Source organism: Botrytis deweyae (assembly GCF_014898535.1).
Source record: "Botrytis deweyae strain B1 chromosome Unknown BDEW_002, whole genome shotgun sequence".
NCBI classification, from domain to species: Eukaryota; Fungi; Ascomycota; class Leotiomycetes; order Helotiales; family Sclerotiniaceae; genus Botrytis; species Botrytis deweyae.
The window spans coordinates 1,897,530-1,916,913 of record NW_024066209.1 but is presented as its reverse complement, the minus strand read 5'-3'; the positions used below and the strand labels follow the sequence as shown (position 1 = coordinate 1,916,913).

General features: G+C 42.3%; 6 protein-coding genes across 6 annotated transcripts; 2 read left to right on the top strand and 4 right to left on the bottom strand.

Moving 5' to 3' along the window:
* Window positions 1-7,351: 7,351 nt before the first annotated feature.
* EAE98_001271 (uncharacterized protein) lies at window positions 7,352-8,616 on the bottom strand (the record flags this gene model as incomplete). The annotated part of the gene is made up of 2 exons (XM_038948889.1): window positions 8,006-8,616; window positions 7,352-7,951 (listed from the first exon to the last, which is right to left on the bottom strand). The coding sequence occupies exons 1-2, from the start codon at window positions 8,468-8,470 to the stop codon at window positions 7,352-7,354; spliced, it is 1,065 nt and encodes a 354-aa protein (XP_038815155.1). The 5' UTR covers window positions 8,471-8,616.
* A 1,406-nt stretch (window positions 8,617-10,022) lies between these two features.
* On the bottom strand, window positions 10,023-10,598 carry EAE98_001270 (uncharacterized protein; the record flags this gene model as incomplete). Its single annotated transcript, XM_038948888.1, has 1 exon — window positions 10,023-10,598. The coding sequence occupies one exon, from the start codon at window positions 10,596-10,598 to the stop codon at window positions 10,023-10,025; it is 576 nt and encodes a 191-aa protein (XP_038815154.1).
* Window positions 10,599-11,484: 886 nt separating this feature from the next.
* Window positions 11,485-13,644, bottom strand: EAE98_001269 (uncharacterized protein). The gene is made up of 2 exons (XM_038948887.1): window positions 12,330-13,644; window positions 11,485-12,281 (listed from the first exon to the last, which is right to left on the bottom strand). The coding sequence occupies exons 1-2, from the start codon at window positions 13,287-13,289 to the stop codon at window positions 11,901-11,903; spliced, it is 1,341 nt and encodes a 446-aa protein (XP_038815153.1). The 5' UTR covers window positions 13,290-13,644; the 3' UTR covers window positions 11,485-11,900.
* Window positions 13,645-13,972: 328 nt separating this feature from the next.
* Window positions 13,973-14,528, top strand: EAE98_001268 (uncharacterized protein; the record flags this gene model as incomplete). The annotated part of the gene is made up of 2 exons (XM_038948886.1): window positions 13,973-14,101; window positions 14,154-14,528. 2 exons carry the CDS (start codon window positions 13,973-13,975, stop codon window positions 14,526-14,528), a joined length of 504 nt encoding a protein of 167 aa, XP_038815152.1.
* A 2,026-nt stretch (window positions 14,529-16,554) lies between these two features.
* Window positions 16,555-17,810, bottom strand: EAE98_001267 (uncharacterized protein; the record flags this gene model as incomplete). The annotated part of the gene is made up of 5 exons (XM_038948885.1): window positions 16,555-16,721; window positions 16,781-17,179; window positions 17,265-17,290; window positions 17,354-17,406; window positions 17,496-17,810. The coding sequence occupies 5 exons, from the start codon at window positions 17,808-17,810 to the stop codon at window positions 16,555-16,557; spliced, it is 960 nt and encodes a 319-aa protein (XP_038815151.1).
* Window positions 17,811-18,726: 916 nt separating this feature from the next.
* EAE98_001266 (uncharacterized protein) lies at window positions 18,727-19,293 on the top strand (the record flags this gene model as incomplete). The annotated part of the gene is made up of 3 exons (XM_038948884.1): window positions 18,727-18,885; window positions 18,945-19,168; window positions 19,227-19,293. The coding sequence occupies 3 exons, from the start codon at window positions 18,727-18,729 to the stop codon at window positions 19,291-19,293; spliced, it is 450 nt and encodes a 149-aa protein (XP_038815150.1).
* Between the last annotated feature and the right edge of the window lie 91 nt (window positions 19,294-19,384).

Below are 19,384 nucleotides of genomic sequence, written 5' to 3'. Positions count from 1 at the left end.
ATCGTGTCCTGGCGACCGATGATGTACGATGGACGTCTTTGGTGGAAATCCGTTTGGGCTGAGGGCTGAAGACTGGAACCTACTGCTACTACTACTGTACGGAGTACCTGCGGTCTTACATGAACCAACCACTTTCATCATCAATTGTCCCTGTCTGTCCCAAACAACAAGAAGCAAATCCATCCAACCTTGGTATCGGAATAGCAGAAGACCTGAAATGAAATCATCCTTCGCACCGGAATACAGGAAATATAATAAATGTGAATCTTGGAATGGATGGACCCATCTCCCTCGTTTGGACGGGTTAATAAATAGAAAATTAACTAGAGACAAAAGTGGAGGATGCAATTCCAACTCCCATTTACTCCATAGGATCTGGTGGGGTGAAGACCGTGATGTGATGTTCACCGATGAAAATCACACTGCCGTTGGAACTTGGTACTTTATACAAACTTTTACGATACTCATGCTCCATCTCCATCCATATACAGACTAAACACTCAATCATCAATTCAGTTCTGCCGCCTTCATATCTCCGTCCTTGGATGATGACCTGTGATGTGATACAGCTATGATTACTATATCTGCCACTTGACGCCGCAGACCTGCAGCGTGGGTCATTCGTTGAATAAGCTACATACCTGCTCACTACCTACTCCATCCAGATGAAGCTATTTTCGTTATTTTTTTTTCGCGCCATGACCAAACCATAACAAGTCACCCCCAACTTTGAGACGATCATGCCAAAGTCTCTATCTTAAAATAATTTCAAACATGACTTCAAGCATCAAAAGCAATCTTGATCCCAAGGACTGTTGACCGCATTGATATAATTAGTGTGGAGGGCTATTTTCGATTGTCTACGGAGTACTTGTCGAACCATCGTGCAGGTACCTATCTAACATCTACCGGTTCCACACGCAAATTAATTAACAGAGAGCTGCTTCGCCATTATAACCAACTCCGGCAAAGATCTGGGCCAGAAGATAACTTCTGGAAGTGAAATAAAATTACGCACTCTGACATTGACTCTATCACGGTACCCAGTTATCTAAAAGGGAGACTTTCAAAAGATCCAAGCGGCTACTCATGGAAAATCACAAAGGGACCAGATCACCTGGGCAGCCAACGACTCGAGTACATTCTGTACATACAAGAATCCTACGGAGAAAAAGAAGTTCACATCATTCAAGATTACTGAGCAATTAAGGTTGCAATAAGCAACCAGTCTAGTTGTAGGAGAAGGAAAAAGACAGCCCGGAATTGACCACTGGCGAAACCCTTCTACAATCCGATTGTTCTACATATTTCAATCCAAAGAATCAAAATTCTAGACAGTACAGTATCATACCTTGAGGCAATTCCAGGGTTTGTTTAGTACTATTGACTCTCATAATTTAATTCGTGGTTGATTTATTGTAGAATTCATTAGGGTGATGAATTTTGGCCTCTCCTACGGAGTACGTATCGTATCGCCTCCCCAGCCAGCCCAGCACAATGGAAACGAACTTTGGAATAGTGGAGCCATAGATGTAACTGACCACTCAGATTATACAATTTCCCAGTAAGGATGAATTGCGAATGGATAATAAATCATACATACCCTTTGATTTTCTAAATGAGCATCCGGAAAGGCCCTGGGAATTCCATATTCAAGTAATAGACTACTACGTGTCAGTCATCTTCTACCTCTGCGATAAAATACGATCAACGACTCGAGATGAATTGGATTTCTCCGTCGGCTCAAGCCCCAAGCACCCTCATTAGGAGTCAGCTTAAATAGATATACGAGTACCCCCGGAGCCGGCAAAGATGGCAAGGTTATATGTCGGTACCAAATTCCAATCATTGTGGAAAAGAGATACGTTGCGAAAAAACGGTTATGATTGACAGTGCGGATTATCCAAATTCGACAAGCCGGTTCATATCAAGCCCTAGACACTATCACTGATGGGGTATCTGCTCTTTATACTTCTTATACTTCTTATGCAGGAGGATTATCTAAGAACCAAGACCCTTTCTCTTCATTATGATATGGGTTGTATGCATATCTGCTGCTTCTCCAACCTTATGAACATCAGTCCAAAACATTCACACTCTGTTTTGCCACATCAATGGGATCCTCATGCTATACAGACAACAGTCCCAGTAATCGCCTTTGGATTTCAGACTTGCTTATTCTTCTTGTCAGGCTGGAGCCGAAGAAGAGGTCGAGCAATGTTTCCTGCAGCGCGTTTCTCCGTACCATCTCAGATATGGGTCTACGTTCTTCTCTCCATAGAGATCGGCGCATCGGATCCCAACCTTGTTCAGGAGAGATGTTTAGTGACTTCTTTTTGAGAGCCCAAAACCTACGGAGTACTTCGTGCCCAAGAAGCAAAAAGCTCTGGGATTTCCCCGATCAAAAGATTGTGAGATTGACAGATCAAGCCCGCCATGCTCATGTTATACGATTGGGTCCCACCAGTATACGATACTATATCCATGGATATCGATGACCTGGAGATTAACATGCAGGAGAAGTAGCTCATGGGCTAGACCCAGCTACATAGATCGTGGCTTATGAGAGTGACCCTTCCCAAGGACAAGAAACACAAATTCCCATACAATATGGCAAGTAGAAATGCGGGATAAAGACGGGAGAGGTCTTGGGAAGGATTGATGACCATGACTATCCAGAATCTAGCTGGAAAGAGGCAGTGTACAACAAGTTATGGTCACAGGATTAGCCAACGTTATTGGAGCGAAGAGGAGGCCGCATATATATCAATGCGCCATGCATTCGTGCGCGGGAGATCTATACAATCAGAATGCATCCTCTTGGGCCGCTTCAATGGAAGCTTTGAGTGGCATCATCACGAGATCAGTGTAAGTGATAGGCACTTATCATCAAACTAGATTCTACTGCGGACATAACCCGCCTCAGACAGCAATTATTCCCATTTCAAGAATTACCTACACCCTCTTCGCAAAATACCCAGCCACTTCTGTTCAATCTAACTTTTACACGGATCATCCATTAACTTTGGAGAAAAGTCTATTTTCTAGTTGTAGTTTCGATAGAGGAGAGAGGAGAGGTACATAGACCCTTCCAACCTTCGTAGACGAGTCTTGGTTTAGCATGGATTCACTAGCTGGGAGATCCCAGCTTTCAGAGAGAAAGGATTATTCGTCCGTGCGAACAGTTACTTGTGGATGTGGCATTCAAAACTACTGGATTACTCTTGAACCAAATCGAAAATTCATTTTAGATGATTTTGCAATTTTGCCTTGCTGTAGAAAACTGGCTGTGGGATTGAATACCTCGAATGCCAGATATGTAATTCAGGTTTCGGCGCCTCCAGATCTTAGGAGTTGGAGGAAAGTTCTGCATCTGATTTTCACAAGCTAAGATATCTATGGACCCACTGGATCGCCGAGGTGGCCGGATAAATGCTACCGTCATCACAGCTAAAAATGATACCTTAAGTCCGCCTTACGTCGTAATGATATTCAGCCTTCTCTACGAAATGCCTCGTGGCCATTCATCTCCCTCCGGCATTATCCCTCATCCAACTTCCGATCCCGAAGTCACGCTAAACACTTTTCGGCGTTTGCGAATCGGAAGCGGTTTCAAATTACTGACTGGCCCTCCTTGACGGGATGTTCCCTTCTCTTTCCCGCCGTGACAGGTTGGGCTCCTTGGTATATTAATATAATAACGGTTGTTGATATCGACAGTTACCGGTACCTACCGGTTTATTATGAATTCGAAGAACCCGGTATGTGTTATTTTCAAAGGAAAAATGAAAGATTTCTCCGTAATGTGTCTACATATTACACATGGAATGTAGATTTACGTCTTGATTCTTCTTTCATGTAATTTCTACAGGTTTTCTAATCTTCACGTCAGCCTCGCCGACGCACCACGCTGCACCTTTTCTTACATGCAAGACTTTCAAACGACCAATCAAAAAGAAGTTTCTACCGGCAACGAACGGTTCGTACTCGGAATGGCAAGCGGGACGTGCCTCTTGTCAGAATTTAGAAGGGGTCTCGAGAAAAATCACTCAAGGTAATCCTCGCATGAAATGGAAGAACACACTCTTCTCCAACGTTCCTGGCCCCTGTTACTAATTATATATCATATATCACAGGATAAGCACTTGAACTAATGGTAAAAACTCTAATTGTTTACTTTGTTCTCTACGATAATAATCTTTCCATGTGTTTCCCCCGTTTAGAATCTATGACTGCCCAACAGTTTGACAGTTGGGCTTTGTCAATTACAGACCGAAAGCTCGGCTCGCACTGTTCATTTAGCGATGCATTTGCGAATTGTGTAAAGGGTGATGCTGGTTTGGGAATGTTTTGGGTCTTCTTTGGAGTGATTTGTCCAATCGGAAACCTATTGTATGCAAAGTTTTCCAATCTTTCTGAGAATCTAACGTGCAAGATAACAATTTTTCTAAATTGGATGCCGGCAGTTCGAATTTTTCGGAAGGCATATTAGTATTGTGACAAGTGTCAGATCTGGCACTTATTAAACAGCTAGCTGATCGTATCTGGAATATCCTTGTGGCGTGACTGATGGACTGGCTTCGTATGTCTTTGATACGTGGAATGCTCTAATGACTCCTGAATCTAATGTATCGAAGGAAGATTTGAGGGCACATAGGGCCGGGTTATCACAATAGCAATTATTCCATCCAACGATTCTCCCCTCGGCTATTTTCACTCCATGTTCATTTTCGTTCTAGCTATCCCCATGATCAAATTCGGAACAATATCTCTCTGCATGATGGCTAGAAGTTAAGTCGTTGATCAGCATCAGGAATCAGAATCATTGCCGCATACCACGCAAGAAATCAAATCTCATAACTGTACAAACTAAGCGTTTCTTTGAGATGGGTTGAGATCCATCCTACTAGGCTAATCATCTCTGTTTTGAACTTTTGACTCGCCTAATTCTTTTCATCTACATATCCGAAATCGCTTCAGGGGAAATGAATTACAATATTCACTTATTAGTATAGTATAGTATAGCATAGTATAGTATAGTATAGCATAGTATAGTACAGCATATCAAATCAAATCTACTACTTTAAACCAGAAACCTATACTCTCCAATTCTCCAAGCCGCTCCCCCTCTTTCATCTCAAGTTTATATACGGAGTACAAAGCTCTAACGTAAGATTACAAAGTTAAATAACATCCTATAATTCAGAAATGAAGGAGTTGATTTTCTCCCCTCCTTCTTACATGTTGTTCTTCCATCCTCTCCGCAATATATTCGTTATCTTATTTGTTATATTTATATGTATCTTTATCTTCTCTCGCTACCTAGGTAGGTATGTGTTAGAGACGAAATAGACGAACTGGAGGAAATACCTAGGTAGGTAGCGAGTAAGCAATAGGTACCTAAAGATTGAAAAAAAGAATCTGGTTTCTGGTTCTTTGATCTTATCTCATCTCTTCTCAAGTCTTCTCATCTCAAGTCTTCTCATCTCAAGTCTTCTCATCTCAAGTCTTCTCATCTCAAGTCTTCTCAAGTCTTCTCATCTCAAGTCTTCCGTCTGATAATACATTTCCAACTTATCTAGGTACCCCGGGGTCTAGGTAATCATTACAAGTTCTTCATTCGAGGTCTACAATATATATTTCATTTCATGCTCGATTATTAAATTCAATCAATATTAAATAAGCATTAAATCTAAACTCTGAGATTTGTATAATACCGTGGACTAAATAGATATTCAAACACTATAATAGTATATGTAATAAAGTTGAGCAAGAAAATCTTAAATAGCTGAAGTTCTTTTTATCTTTCTATCCTTCTCCATATATCCTCACTCCCATCACTCATTTTTTTTTTGAAAAAAAAAGGAGCATCACATCTTTCGTATTCCTAGGCTGAGTGAGTATAGGGAAATTAGATATTATATATTACATATAGATATAGATATCAATTATAAATCTCCTTCTACATATTCTGCTATACACCGGGGGGGGGGGTAGATTTTTATATATTTTTCCTATCTACTTCATTCAATTAGACACAGATACAGGCGCATCGCATGGTCTTAGCATAGCTATATAGATCGAATCGATTATGAATTTACTACTACATATCCTACTATCTCTTCATGTATTATTAGTATAATATACTCGCAATTTGTATGATGGAGTGGAAATCGCAGAAATGAGGTTATATGCTCTGTATCTAGGTAGTAGTTGTAGTAGTAACAATATTAATTTCCATCTAGAAAGACCTCCCTCTCAAAGAATACAGAGACATACTCAGCCAAGAAATTACAACACCATCTCATCTCCTAAAACTCCACAAACCACAAACCACAAACCACAAGGGAAAAAGAGATTCTTCAATAGATAATCCTGGGTCTCTGATCCACGGCGTCACAGTTCTATTATTATTATACACTCTAGAAGCATTTCGAGCTTTGCTGTATGTAGCTTATGCTATGTGATGCTTTATGCTATGTGCTCTGGAGGAAGGAGATTGTAGGATGGGGAGGTGTGGTGTGAATCTGATTTTGAGTTGTGGATTTGGTGGGGGTTTGGAATTTACGGAGTAGAGGGTGAGTGGTGAGGAATGAAGGATGGAGGGTTGATTTATATGTGGCAGGTTGATTTAGGCTGGATTGGTGATTGGTGGATTGGTGGGGGAGATGTGTAGAGATCGGGATTGGAGGGGGTGGAAATAGAATCTTGGATGAAGAAGTAAATACTTCGTTTCCTTTTGGGAAATGTATGATGGAATTGGGATGAGGAAATGTGGGTTAAGTATGAATATAGATATATATGTCCATGGGATAAGGAGGATTGAGTGTTGTCAGAACCTCGAAAGGGGGGGGACTGGTGTAGTTATGTATCTAGGTAGTTGGGTTGATTTGTACAATGATTTTAGGATGTAGGCTTACTGGGTGTAGATGGAAATTTGTGAGAGCGATGACGGTTGCTTGTATACTTGATATGGTGCTTCTCCTTTTACTGAAATGCTTTTGTGATCATGTGATGTGAAAGGATAGATGTGAATTGAAATCAGATGAGGGCTTTATTTGTACCATTGATAGTCATCTTGGGTGTAGAATGTTTGGTTGTGATCTCAGTAATAAGAGTTAGGTAATTCGGAATAACTACTCGTAGCATGTGTGTATTTAATTTGATATAAAATTTCATCAGATCATATGTGATCATTCCACGAACCCCAGTGATACCATAGAGTAATGTCGATTCTTAGATGTCATTATAAATCGTCCCATCCCATCCCATCCAATCTCATCCATTCATATTATACCTCTAATTCCCTACCAGTCCATACAGATCCGATGCCAGCATCAAAACTCTCCACCTAAATCAAACTTTCCTTCTCCTTACTTCCCTCCCTCCTCCCCTCAAATGTCTTCATCGCCCCATCGATCCCACTAACCCTCCTAGCAATCGCCTGCACTCCCACAGGTAAAACCCCCATCCATCCCACCCATCTCGCATACAATGGCATAGCCAACACCGCACTACTGCCCTTATCGATCGTCGCGATGATTTCCCTCGCCACATCAACCGGTTCCAGTACCGGCGCGAAAAAACTATTCGGCGTTACGGTTCCGGAAAACAACGGCGTGCTCAATTGGCCTGGCTCGACTAATACCGTTTTGATATTAGGATAGGCTTTGAGTTCTGCAGTTAGGGAGTGGTGCAGCGCAGTGAGACCGGCTTTGGAAGCACTGTAGTCGCTGAGTTGGGCGGCTCCTAGATGACCTAGGACGCTGGACATAGTTACGATAGTACCGTGACCGGTGCGGATGAGGCCTGGAAGGAAGGCTTTGAGAGTGTAGAAACTTCCTAGGAGGTTTACTTTGAAATTCTGTTCTATTTCATCGAGAGATAGATCCATAAGCGATTTGCCGTTTACAATCGCCGCATTATTGATGAGGATTGTAGGGGTGCCGAGCTATTTACCATGTATCAGTTTCATGTTATTCTTCAAACAGGCAGGAATACTCACATCACGTTCAATCTCCACAGCCACTCTAGCAACCTCCTCTCGATTTCCAACATCACACTTATAATAACTCACTCCCCTCGCCTCTCCGCTCTCCAAATCTCTCACATCTAACACCGCAACCGTCGCGCCGCGCATGCCATATACTTCTGCAACTAGCAATCCCAATCCGCTTGCGCCGCCTGTAATCACTATAACTTCCTCCGAAAGATCTACTTCTCGGGCTTTAGAGTATGCGATTTGACGATTGAGGATGGAAAGGAAATATAACATGGTGAGAAGAGAAGCATAGCCAATAGCATACTGAATGGCTTGATGATGCCAGGGCATTGCTTGGGCGCGCATACAAAGGGGGATCATCCAGGCGACGAAAGGGTGCAGAAAAGTTACTTGGAGCACTTTGTGCAGGAGATCTATGCTGAGGGGTTTAGCCCATGGGAGCTCTTCGCCTTGGCGTGGTTGATTCATTTTGAGGGAGTTTGGCTGGAAATTTCTGTAGAAGAGAGTTGGGATGATTTTTTGGGAAATCAATGGATGGGATGAAGGGAATATGAGGGAAGGAGAAGTTCATTCATATAAGTGGCATCATTTTTTGAGGAGTGCATATGAGACGAATCTGATGTAGGAGGAGGAGTGGTTTGTTTCATGAGGCAAGGCTAGATAACCGCCGTGTGTAAATTTGGTCTGTGCATCTCAGCCTTGCGTTTCATGGTGACCCCACTAGTGGACCGAGATGTGTAAATAGAAGTGCTGATCCTACAGGTACCATGTTGAAGTTTTGATGGTGTTCAGAAGTAATTGCGAGTGCGTTTTGAAGGAGAGCGCACTGTGAGACTGTTCAAAAGTATTGATCACCGTGCAATTATTTTTTGTCTCGTTTAGATTTGTCCCAACGATTATCTAAAGGTCATTGGCTTCCTTTTTCTGTTTTGCCCATTCGTTAAACAACCACGAGTGATGAATACATCCGTATATCTCGTCAAGGGGAGGTGAATGCTGGCTATTGTGACATTGTGTCTCAAGTGAGCAGCGAGAAGCTGTCTCGGCTTTAGTACGCTTGCTATGTATTTTTGATATTTCTTTCTACTGCTAGCCCGACCTGTTTTAGGAACAGTAGGATCACAGTATATCTTTCCGAATGATGTGAACTTCTTCTCTTTATTTTATTGTCTTGAGTCAAAAGGATCACGCAACCAATAACCCATAAATTGAACTGCGGCTTGTAGTTACGTTCATCCGATTCTCAACATTTCTGTACCTGACCCGAGCTTAGACAGCGAGACACTCTCGTCTATCATACGCTTAACATATATGGCAAAAATTGGAAGATCAAGTCCAGTACCTATATCATCAAGTCCAGTATCATTGGATATCATCCAGCACATCAAGCAGAGATGATTCTCTCAAGTCTCGCCAAAATTTCGGACCAAAGTTTGCTGTTTTGTTGCATATCTGAGATGTATTGCATTGCTTCCGTCTTTCTAATAAGCGATACAAGTAATGATTCTAATGATATTCACCTTCTGGTAGCCCGCCTAGAAGCCATTATAGTGGAGAGGCTAGCAACTATACATTCTAAGATATGCAACAAAAGCAAGGATGCAGCTAATGACGTCGTCTAATCACAACGGTAATGTTCTGAAAGTTATCATCTGAAAATTTTCTATCTGATTCGGTTATTATTTATACGAAGAGCTAAGTATGATTGTCCACTTAGTCAAATAGTTAACACCTGGTTTGCTGCAAATGAAACCTAGGGTCATATCATCTAGAATTAAACCGCCAAGTAAATGCCGCCGTAATGCCCCTCAAAACCAAGTTCTCTTCCCATGATATGGTATGATACACGCGCACCCCAACCTTGAAATGACTCTTCCGAGCCTTCCAAACCACGTTGTCTCTACAAGCAGCACAACAGATATCCCAGGAAGCCAACCTATCTATATCGTTCTTGTTATGACAATAAGACAATCCCACCTTTCCCCCGATTGAACTGGCCCTCCAAGCACCTCGCTGTCTCTCAAATAGGCCTAGGCACAACCACAACCCTATCCTTCGCTCCCACATAAATCTTTCTATTAAGCACCTCCTGGAACCGTCTCTTATACAACTTGCGCGCAATACTGCGCGCCAAAAAATTCGTATGAAGCAAAGCAGGAACAGCCGAACACTCATAATCAACTATCTTCTTCTCCCGGCCGAATGTCAGAAGATTGGTTAAATATTCGGTTACTTTCGCAATGATGCTTGCGTAACCTTCAAATTCGCAGAGCTCATGACAGATAGTGATTTCGCGAGGTGCGATATCTCTCGCTGCGAGCGTCCAGATTCGGTGTCGGAGTTCGGTGGGAAGACGGGGGAAAGGGTGGAAGTAGTGATGTGGAGCTGGGCGTCCAGATGCTGGAGATTCTGGAATTGGGGGAGAGTCTGGTCTTGGAGGTGAATACGTAGGTGGAGGATCGTCGGCTGCAGTTTCTTTTCTGGTGGTTATGGTAACGCTCAAGTGCCAGCTACGATCCCTGGTATGATGAGTACTGTGATGTGTAATATGTGGATGATTTATGAACCGAAGGCTAGGTGGCATTGAAGAAGCCATCTTGGTGCATGTGTGGTGTTGGAGAGAAGTTTGCTCCTGGGGCCAATCTTTGGTATCTTGTTGTGGGTGAATGATGTTAAGTACTTTATGGAATGGCAGCCCCGTGCTACTTTGTTTGCAACACTGCAGGAAACCACTTTCTTTGCGACCATACCATACCAAACATACTTTCAAAGGTAGAGGAGGAATCTCTGGTGAATTCGTCCATTCATAGTCCGTGATATACAATCTACGGCTCACAAACGACATAAAGTGACAGTATGTTTCTACACCAAAGCCAATACTTCGAAGACTTTAATACCACTCACCAATAACGGGATCTCAGCTTTACTTGAAATTGTACCAAAGGAGTCAGGAAGTTGAAGAACCAGCTCCCCGAAATATGCAGAATGCCCATCAAAGCCTACACACACCCGTCTATAACCCTCAATGTCACGAAAGAAAGCTTCCAGCAGACTATACTATCTACGCACTCCCAGTTTCGGCTTGCTAAACATCACTGCAGAATATAGTCAGATATTAAGAGTAGCTAGCTTCCTTGGAAGCCGAGTAGATCGATACATCCTGAGTCAAACATGCGTAATTTACCAGATGATGTAGCCAGTGTTCTGCCCAACCCAACAAACCTCTCAAACCTCACCTGATGTACTCCCTTCCTTCTTGTCGTCAATTGATTTATATAAACGAAGCTCTTCCTATTTTCTCCACTGCACACTGCATTTGATCCTTACTTTCCAAGTACCCAAAAAGATGTATATTCCCATTCCTGAAATTGACGATCTTTTGGCTCAAGTAAGATTTATCTTCTTAGTCATGGCCAGCCCAGATTAAAATGTTCATCGTTTCATGGCTCGGTGGCACAACATGTTGATATCAGTGAGTGCTATGCCGATTGGATAAGATAATATTAAATCGCACGTAGATACACATACATTCAAACGCACACTCATTTCAGACCAATAAATGTTCTTTGAGATTACGTTCCCATTTATCCATTTCTATGTTCAGTTCTATGCTTTTAATTTATATGCAACTCTAGACGCCTAACCCAGCACTTGGTTCGTCAAGACGTTCAATGGAAATCTACCAAAGATCGAGTGTTTGTATATATCTAATTTTCTTCCATGCCATATGAACAAGAATGGAAAACTTTGAATAGCCCGCAGTGCGGTTTAGGGGTATAGCAATTGTATATGAGCCATGGTTTGCAATGCGCCAAGCGAGTACTCTACCAATGTACTCCCCTCCAATGCCCGAACTCCTGAATGCAGTGCCCCTAACGGAAAATAGCCAATCTTCAGTCTAATCATAATTAAACAATACAGAAATGCTCTCTCCATGGTGAACACGACGAATTGCCTCGGCGAAGACCGGGCCAACTTCCAAGACCTCTAACTTAGGGCAGAGACGTTGATGTTCATCCTGTGGAACACTATTGGTCACGATAATTTTGTCCAGTGCAGATGCATTGATACGCTCAATAGCATCACCACTGAAAACTCCATGGGTTATCAAAGCGTAAACGTAAGTGGCACCCTCTTTCTTAAGCAATTTGGCAGCTCTTGTAATGGTGTTCGAGGTGTCGGCCAAATCGTCGATGAGTATAGCAACTTTATCACGAACATTGCCCACAAGCATCATTGTAGCATTTTGGCGATCGGTAATTCGGGTAGGTCGACGTTCCTAATTGATATGAGTGTGCGCAGGGAGTAGAATTGGGGGAAGTTTTACCTTATGAATCAATGCAAACTCCATGTTGAGTCCATCGGCAATCGCAGTTGCTCTCTTTGCTCCACCAGCGTCAGGACTTACGACGATAGCATCGTGAAAGTTCGGAATGTTTTGCTGGATGTATCTCTTCAAGAGAGGCTTGCCATACAGATTGTCCACTGGGATGTCAAAGAATCCTTGGTATTGGGGGTCGTGGAGATCCATAGTGATTACCTGATCGGCACCAGAGCAAGTCAAAAGGTCTGCGACGAGTGTGCCAGCTTGCGCTACCCACTGTTTGTATCCTGGCTTGCCTTGGAAAAGAGTTTTGCTTTGACCATTGACAAAACCAGGGTTCTCGTAATCGTGAGTGGTGAAATGTGGAGTTGACACGGGAGTTGATGCTCCGTCAGCCAAGCGTCCATTGGTCAGAGAAGCAATGGAATCCGTAGTGTCTTGTCGTCTGGGTGTTATTCCATTTGAAGTTTGGGTATTAATCTGCTCGAGAGATGCTTTTCCAAGCTTCTTCTGTAATTTTTCCATACCATTAGTGCCATTGCTAAGGCCTGGTGTTTGAGGGGAGGAAGGACCCGGTGTTGCTGGTCGACTTTCGAAAGTAAAGTTGCCCTTGACGTCGGCGGGCCCCTTGGCAAGTGGTGCGCCAATCTTATTGTATGGAAGATCGGGCTGTCGTGAGTAAGGAAACAAAGGAAGGACGACAGTGACACGCTTGGCAGATCCAGTTTTGCATGCGGAAATCATAATGCAAAGATCTATGAAATGATCATTGGCCTTTCCTCCGCCCGATTGAATGATATAAACATCTTTGCCTCGAACTGAGTCTTGGATCTCGAGACGACTCTCACCAACGGAAAATTTCTTAAGAATTCTGTTGCAGGGTGGAACACCGAGCGTATTACAGATGATCTCTGTTATCTGAGGATGGGAGTTTCCTCCGAGAACAACCAGATTACGAACCATATCTTCTGATATATGGCAAGAAGTTTGAGGTAGTTGCGATATGGTGATGATGGTAATGATGAATGAGATTTTCGTTGTAAGGTTTGAATTGAAATGCGGGATTAACTTTTTTATGAGGGGTTTCGTAGCCGCGTCAAATCTGGGGCGGTCTAAGGGCTTTGAAAGAAAGAAGAAAGAATTGGATCGAACAGGAATTCCAGGCAATAAATGGCAGATGATGAACCTTTTATAGATCTAGCAAATGCGATAAGGTATCGTCCCTTTTGCCCCAAGATGGAAGTTTTATGAATTTCCAATTGATTTCAAGAGTTCCTGTTGATAGATCGAATTGATATGAATTGCACATAAACCAAATATAAAAAAACCTCTCACAAGCAAAAGTTTGAATCACACAAGAGGGAAAGAAAAAAAAGATTCATTCGGTCAGATCTGGTGACGGCCTTAGCCTATTAGAGTTAAGCAATTAAACCCCATTGCGACCCCGCAGCACGAGGCTGAACTCGCTTAAAATGTTTTGCATGAGATAGTCAACTCTAGAAATTATTTCTCCTCAAGGCTGAAGATTGTGATCCAACAATCAACGCCCGTTTACGAAGAGCCACATAATACAACGTCTTGGGAGTACTAGGTGACGTCTAGCTGCCAGTTACAACACGCTAGTACGCCAGGGATATCAAACAGCCATGAAGATTCTAGAAGCACAATCCGCGACCCTGAGCAATTTTGAGGTTTACACTCATCTGAAGGACATTCAAAAGAAACACCGCACAGGAGGAAGGAGACCAGGAAATCTTGACAATGTTATCAAAGAGGTAGCACCTTGCTTCGTTGTGACTCGTCAATCTAAAACTGATCTTTTTGTAGTTAATGCAATACCTCGAGGAGGCACCTTCACCTCTCGCGCAAAAGCCATGCCCATACAATGAGGATACAATTCGAAATCTCCTTGAACAGCTTCGTCCCTATGACTTGACCAAAGCCGAAATCCTCATGATTATCAATCATCGACCGACATCAATGGAGAATTTGAATATCATTATTGAAGAATTGGAGTTGAGATTTCCAGATGAAAATGAACAATGGGGAATTATAGATGTTGTCAAAGACGTGCTAGGTGCACAGGATGCCGAAGAAATGAAGCAGACTATGGCAGATAATACCGAAGCCGCCAAAAAGGACGAACAGAAAAGATTGGAAGATGAAGAGAGGCAGTACAAGGCGCTTGTGGACCAATCGTGAGTGTATAGGAATGCTGGGTAACGCTCTTCGTGTTTGCAGATTTAGGTCAATCCTGAAAACCCCCTGCACAACGGACTATATGCGAATCGGCCAATGTGCGCATTTTAGAAATATGTTCAGAGGCTTATTCGAACGACTCGCCCCGAACGAAGTTCTAGCTCCACTATGTCGACGTATAAGACGATCTGGCTGTCCATGAAGAGGAAACATGGCAAATCGATACGCTTCCGATTAATTTCAGACTATGGAGGCTGTCCACCTTTGGTTTTAAAAATGGGACAAACTGGTAGGCGTTCGTGGCGTAAAGGTGTCTTAAATCCCTCATGTTCGGTTTCATATCGGTCATGCGATGCGCCATTAAATGTCAATAATGACCGGCAACATAGCTGTGGTGAAAACCACAAAAGCCACTGAATTTTGAATGAAAACAAATAATTCAAAAAAAAAGAGCATTCAGAGTTCAAAGTGAAGTAGACGATAATCGCTGTACTGTACACCAAGATTCCAAGTGGAACCCAGCTACTTCCTGTTCAACCAAGTACCACCTTCCTTAAACTGGATATTGAAGGCTCGGTCTTTCTAAACCCGCCTGTCTAGAATAGCACCAATGTGTGAACGCAAAACCCATCCACAACGCAATCACTTTTCTTGTTTCCCCCCTCTCATACTGCCCCCACTGCCAAACTTCCTCTCAAGAATCACCATATAAAAGAGCAAAAGCGAACCAGGCGTGGATCTTCCTCTCGTACCACAGTTTTATAACACGGTAGAGGCTACTCCTATGGGCCAGGTAGCTTTTTATTCAATCATATCCTACTATCGATGTAGTTGAAGGTATTATGAAATGTGATTTGAGAGAACATCTGAGTAAGAATATTGAAATAAATATTTCATTGTCACAAGCTCTTTTATTATCAATACGAATCCTGTCATTCGGCTATTTTACGATATCATGACAAGAAGTGTACATAATGGCAATGCAAACTTAGAATACTCATCTTCCACAATCTCTCGTATTAGTGACCTTGTTCCAATATCTGTGCATTGGCTTGGATTATAATATTTTGATTTCACACTCTGTTTACCATGAGAAAGGTTCAGATTTGTCATTATTAGCATTGATGGATGTGCGATCTATCGCCACATACTAAGTGGTTTGTATACCTACTCAACAATTTCACCATCTTGGTTCCACAGCGAGAAGAGGCATATGCTACTGGCTTATAGTCTTGGGCTCTCCCTTGGAAAATAAAACGTGATCGTACCAGGAAAGACAAGGACTTGGTTCGGCTCCTACACCAAGCTAGTATTTAGCTGTATGAAACCAATTCAACTCCTATCTTAGAAAATAAAAGGGCTTTAGCGTTCATTCGTTCTCACAAACGGAAGCAATACCGCGCGTGTATCGAAGTTTTTTGTAATAAACAGGTCAACTTCGGACGTATGTGTTGGCGTTATACCAGAAATATCAACGTTTGCCAATCATTATCACCTATCATTACAAAGCCTTTTCGTTGTCACTTCTTATCTGTCGGTCGTCACCACCATCGTCATCTTACATTGACTTCCGTAGCCTACACTGACGTTGAATAAGTCTAATTGCCGTCATCTACTTGTTGGATGTTCAACCCAACCCAGTTGTTGCTGTATTAACGGTAGCATTCTGGTTACAACAAAACGACGATTATGGTCAACGTGGAGATTGACATAATTCTATTCACTACACAGGGAGTGAGCTTAGCAATCGAAGACACGCCTTTATATACATTTGGATCAATCTCGAAATTTACCGTTGAGTCACCGAAGCATTGACTCTCTGTTTCCTCTACCCACTGAGCAGGTGTCTAATCATAGGTTGCACCATTACTGTCACCCTTCACCTCACTTCATTTCAATGGACACCAAAAAATACAGTTGTCGTCTTCATTTGTTCCCGCGCATTTTCCCCCTAGAAGTTGGGGTGTTTCTAGTTCAAATAGTTCTGAACAGTTTGTACATCATCTATACAATGGCTGATAACTTAAACTCAAAGTTTAGGCTTACTTGGTTCCATCTCTGTCTTCTTTGATTTCTGGGTCAATTCTTCAATTGTCGCCGGGGGCTTAGTATCAACTGGTTTCCACCATGGCCAGACACTTGGTGCATTCTCTTGCATGTTATCCCTGAACTCTGGGTTTCTCTTTTCCATAAAGCCTAACATATATCAATTAGCGCGGTCCCAAAATTATGTCTAGGAAAAATGAACTACATACTTCTAATCCCCTCATTCTTATCCCCTGCTCTAAATAACTCCAACAGAATCTTACTGTCTAAAAGATGTGTTTTTTCCGCCGTTTCTGGCCCTTTCCACATCAGATCTCTCATAACTGTAGTTGAAACCGCACTCGTGTTTTGAGCTATATCATTTGCGAGTTCTAATGCACGTGGAAGAACTTTTTCTGGGGGTAAAATCTCGGAGAATAGAGAGGAGAGGAGAGGGGATGTTGAGGGGTAGATTGAACCAGTTGTCGTGAGGTGCATAGCGCGGGAGAGACCGATAAGACGGGGGAGGAAGTAGGAGGAGCATGCTTCCATTATGATACCACGGCGGGCAAATACGAATCCGATTTTTGCTGTAGAAGAAACAATACGGATGGAAGTTGGGAGTGTCACTGGGGTGGATTAGAAATCTTTCTTGTGTAGAAACGAGATTGGAATCGGAATTAGCTATCTGACGGGGGTAGGTTTCATGCTTACCGGTTATGCCTACACCGACAGCCGAGCTACGAAGGTGTTAGTTATGTTCAAAAGACATCAAACGAGGCGAACGTGGTTGTTTCACTCACCCATTGATAGCTGCAATTGTAGGTTTAGTACATCTATGAATAGCTAGTGCTACCTAATAAATGGGATTAGTCCAAAAAATCTGTGTTAAAGAATGCGGCAAGTTGAACACTCCTCCAAAACGAGAAAGAATAAATCACACACCTTTCCACCACCATCCCGATGCGTCAAAGCCGTATCATTTTCATACGACAATCCGGCTTCCAAATCCGCTCCAGCACAAAACATCTTTCCATGACCAGTCATAACTATACATTTTACTCTAGGATCAAGCGACAAAAGATTGAAAGCTATTTCAAGTTCTTCGGCCATGGTATCTGTGAACGCATTGTGTTTTTCTGGTCGATATAGTGTGATTAGAATAGTTGGAGTTGGAATGGGTGAGGACTCGGGTATATGAGAGACGCGGATATGTTGGAAAGGAAGGGTTGAATAGGAGGTTGGAAGTGAGGGAGTCATGTTCGCTTGTCTGACTCTACTTGAAGGTTTGATGTGGTGATGTGATTAGAATTCGATTTTCATCATTATCACACTTTGATACTTTGAAACCCTGTAGCGCGAGAAGATCGCAAGTACTTTTGTATTCAAGTTTAGAACATGTATTCAAGTTTAGGATGTGTATGAGGAGTAGTTGGTGTCTCCTGAACCACTAAATTCAAAAATATGTGAAGCAAGATGAAGAGAAAATTTATGAATCCAGAGCAAAAAGATGTTGCAGTAACTACATGGTAGCTATCGAAAAAGTGCTCAAAATAGTCCTTCAGGTCGCGAATAGTATGTAGAATCTCGAGATGCCGAGGATAATTAGATCTTGTGTGTGGGGTCACCGGGAGCCCTTGCTCGTGGCACGTGAGAAAGCTGTTCATGATCGACAACTCAAAATCTACTAAGAAAAGATATATAATTCATTAGATATATGGTAAAGATCCCTTTTTGCTCCCCTTGAAGATACATATCGAGTAGTTGTATAGTACATATTCATATTCATATTCTATGCTCTCTTTTCAAGTATTATGACGTCACAATTGTCAATACCTTGGGTAAAAACTAGAACGAGAGTAGATAGCTCTTGCGAATATTGCTTGAAAAAGAACTAATTGTCTCCAATAGAGTGGAATTTGCGAGGTATGGTTGGTTGGCTAACAGGAAACAGAGGAATTATGTTGGATTGAAAAGCCACGGCGATGAAGGCAAATCAGTCTCATTCCCCGCCATCTTTGTATTACCTCCACAGTCCCCCCACCTTCCTAATTCCAACAACAGCTATTCACAAAATAACTTCAACAACAAAATCAAAGCCAAACACTTCACCGTTTCTATCCAACTATAGTTACTTGATCCAATTATTAAAAGCTTAGGACACAAATTATACACGATGCCCCAAAAAGAAGCTGTTTCGACCGACAAGGCACCACCGCCATTGCCCTTCTTCTCCCAAGCCATCAAATGTCAAGGAATGGTCTATTGCTCCGGTAGCATTGGGATGGATGTTGCTACAATGAAGCTTGTCGAAGGAGGTGTTGCTGATCGAACCGTATGTCTCAATTCCTATCTACAGATTCCAAGGTCAACGTTATTGACTAACAAATCTAGAAACAAGCAATTTTGAACCTCCAGGCGGTTTTGGAGGCCGCTGGCAGTAGTCTTGAAAATGTTGTCAAAGTCAACGTCTTCCTGACTGACATGCAGAATTTTGCAGCCATGAACAAAGTCTATGCAGAATTCTTCCATAAGGATCCCAAGCCAGTCAGGACTTGCGTTGCGGTATACCAATTGCCACTCGGGACTGATGTGGAAATTGAATGTACAGCTCATCAGTAAGGTAATACCTTTTGCTAATGTATTTAAAAATGATTGCTAATACAGAACTTCTAGGGGAGAAGAATTCTTGTCGTCAACAAATTTGCTATCAAGGCCAAACCTTATGACCAAGGATTGGTAGTAAGATGTCAGGGAGCCGAACTCTTGATTACAATACCACAAATTTAAATCAAAGCGATTTACAATTGTTTAACTCCTTGCAGTGCTTTCAA